Source organism: Tupaia chinensis, unplaced genomic scaffold (assembly GCF_000334495.1).
Source record: "Tupaia chinensis unplaced genomic scaffold, TupChi_1.0 Scaffold000159_1, whole genome shotgun sequence".
Taxonomy (NCBI): Eukaryota; Metazoa; Chordata; class Mammalia; order Scandentia; family Tupaiidae; genus Tupaia; species Tupaia belangeri.
In genome coordinates this window covers 35156-36523 of record NW_006159630.1, presented here as the reverse complement: position 1 = coordinate 36523, position 1368 = coordinate 35156, and the positions used below count along the sequence as shown (strand labels likewise).

At 67.8% G+C, this 1368-nt stretch overlaps 1 protein-coding gene across 1 annotated transcript in view; it reads left to right on the top strand.

The window, feature by feature from the left end:
* TBCD (tubulin folding cofactor D) overlaps positions 1–1368 on the top strand; it is a gene marked incomplete at its 5' end in the record, with an annotated part of 150420 nt that overhangs the window by 146161 nt on the left and 2891 nt on the right. Inside the window, 2 exon segments of the mRNA XM_014586689.1 lie at positions 345–434; positions 852–939. Coding sequence (XP_014442175.1) covers positions 345–434; positions 852–939 — 178 coding nt within the window.

Sequence of the window (1368 nt, the reverse complement as noted above, 5' to 3'; positions counted from 1 at the left end):
TGTGGGCGCGGGAGTTGAGCGAGGCTGTGTCCTGTGGCTGCTGGTTTGGAGGTTTCTTGGCCTCCTGCATATGCCACAGCCACCCCGCACGTGGACACCCCTGCCCGTGCACTGCGGAGCGTCCAAGTGCTGGTGGCTTCAGTGACGAAACCTCACTGGCTGGTCTGCTGCTCTGGAACTCTGGTGGTGGTTAGGCAGTGGCAGTGGCGAGCTGGGGACGGCCTGCCCTGCTGTGCCTGTTGGTGGCGTGAGGGACGGCCCTGGGACCCGGCTGGGCACCGGTGGCAGGAGGCCCTCCGCGGCCCCGCCCCGGAAGCTCCCCCACCATGCCACACTCCTTCCAGCCACCCCTTCTGCGTGAAGCTGCTCGCGCTCTGCAAGGAAGAGCTGGCCAAGTCCAAAGACGTGCAGAAGCTCCGGTCCGGAGTCGCAGTGTGAGTGTTCCCTGTGCCCGTCTGGGGCGCTCTGTTCCTCCTCGCTCCGAGTAGGCCAGCCGCGCCCTGCCCACCGTTGCCTCCCGCCCTGGTCAGGAGGCTCCCCACGGCTCCCCGGGAGAGTGAAGGAGCTGCTGCCCTGAGGAGGCCGGTTTCCCTAGAAACAGGCCTGGGTGTCCAGTGCGCTCTGGAAGCGTCTCGATCTGCAGCTGGCGTGGGTGCTGGGCCCAGGTTCCCTGGGCTCCTCGTGGGTCCCTGAGGCACCTCACTTCCCGACTCAGCACCCACATGTGAGCGGGCACGGCCACGCTCACGAATCTGCTTTTCCCAGTGTCCCACGCATGCGCGGCCTGGTAGGCGTGGGAGTGTGCGGCCCCGCGGCCCCGGCCGACCTGCTGCGTGTCCCTGCACCCACAGGTTCTGTGGGATGGTGCAGTTCTGCGGCGACGTGAGAAGGAAGGTCCTCCTGCAGCTGCTGCTGCTCCTCTGCCACCCGTTCCCCCTGGTGAGTCTCCAGGCCTCCAGCGCAGTCGCCTCTGAGCTCCAGCCCGCCAACGGGAGCTTCCGAGCGGCCGTGTTGTCCCGGTCCCGGGTGGGTGTGCTGCCGCTGCAGCCCCCGTCCCCTGGCTCCCTTGCCAGAACAGCCGTGGGGCAGCGTGTTGGGCGATGTGTCTTTGGAGTTCCGTGTCGGTGTGGACGGAAGCCTGGGTGTCTGGGAGGGCTCTGAGGGGGGATGTGCCATCACCCAGAACCCCATCCCACCCCAGGGTTAGACTCCCCTGAGAACCCTTCGTGCGATCTTAGTGGTGCGGTTACCTTCCACACGGTGCGGCGGGGCCTGGCCTCAGCCTTTCTGGGCCTACTGGCACACGGATTCTCGCCGGACCAGCCGCCTGGGGAGTGCCGGGGCAGGGCTGGGGGGCGGGGGGCCCAC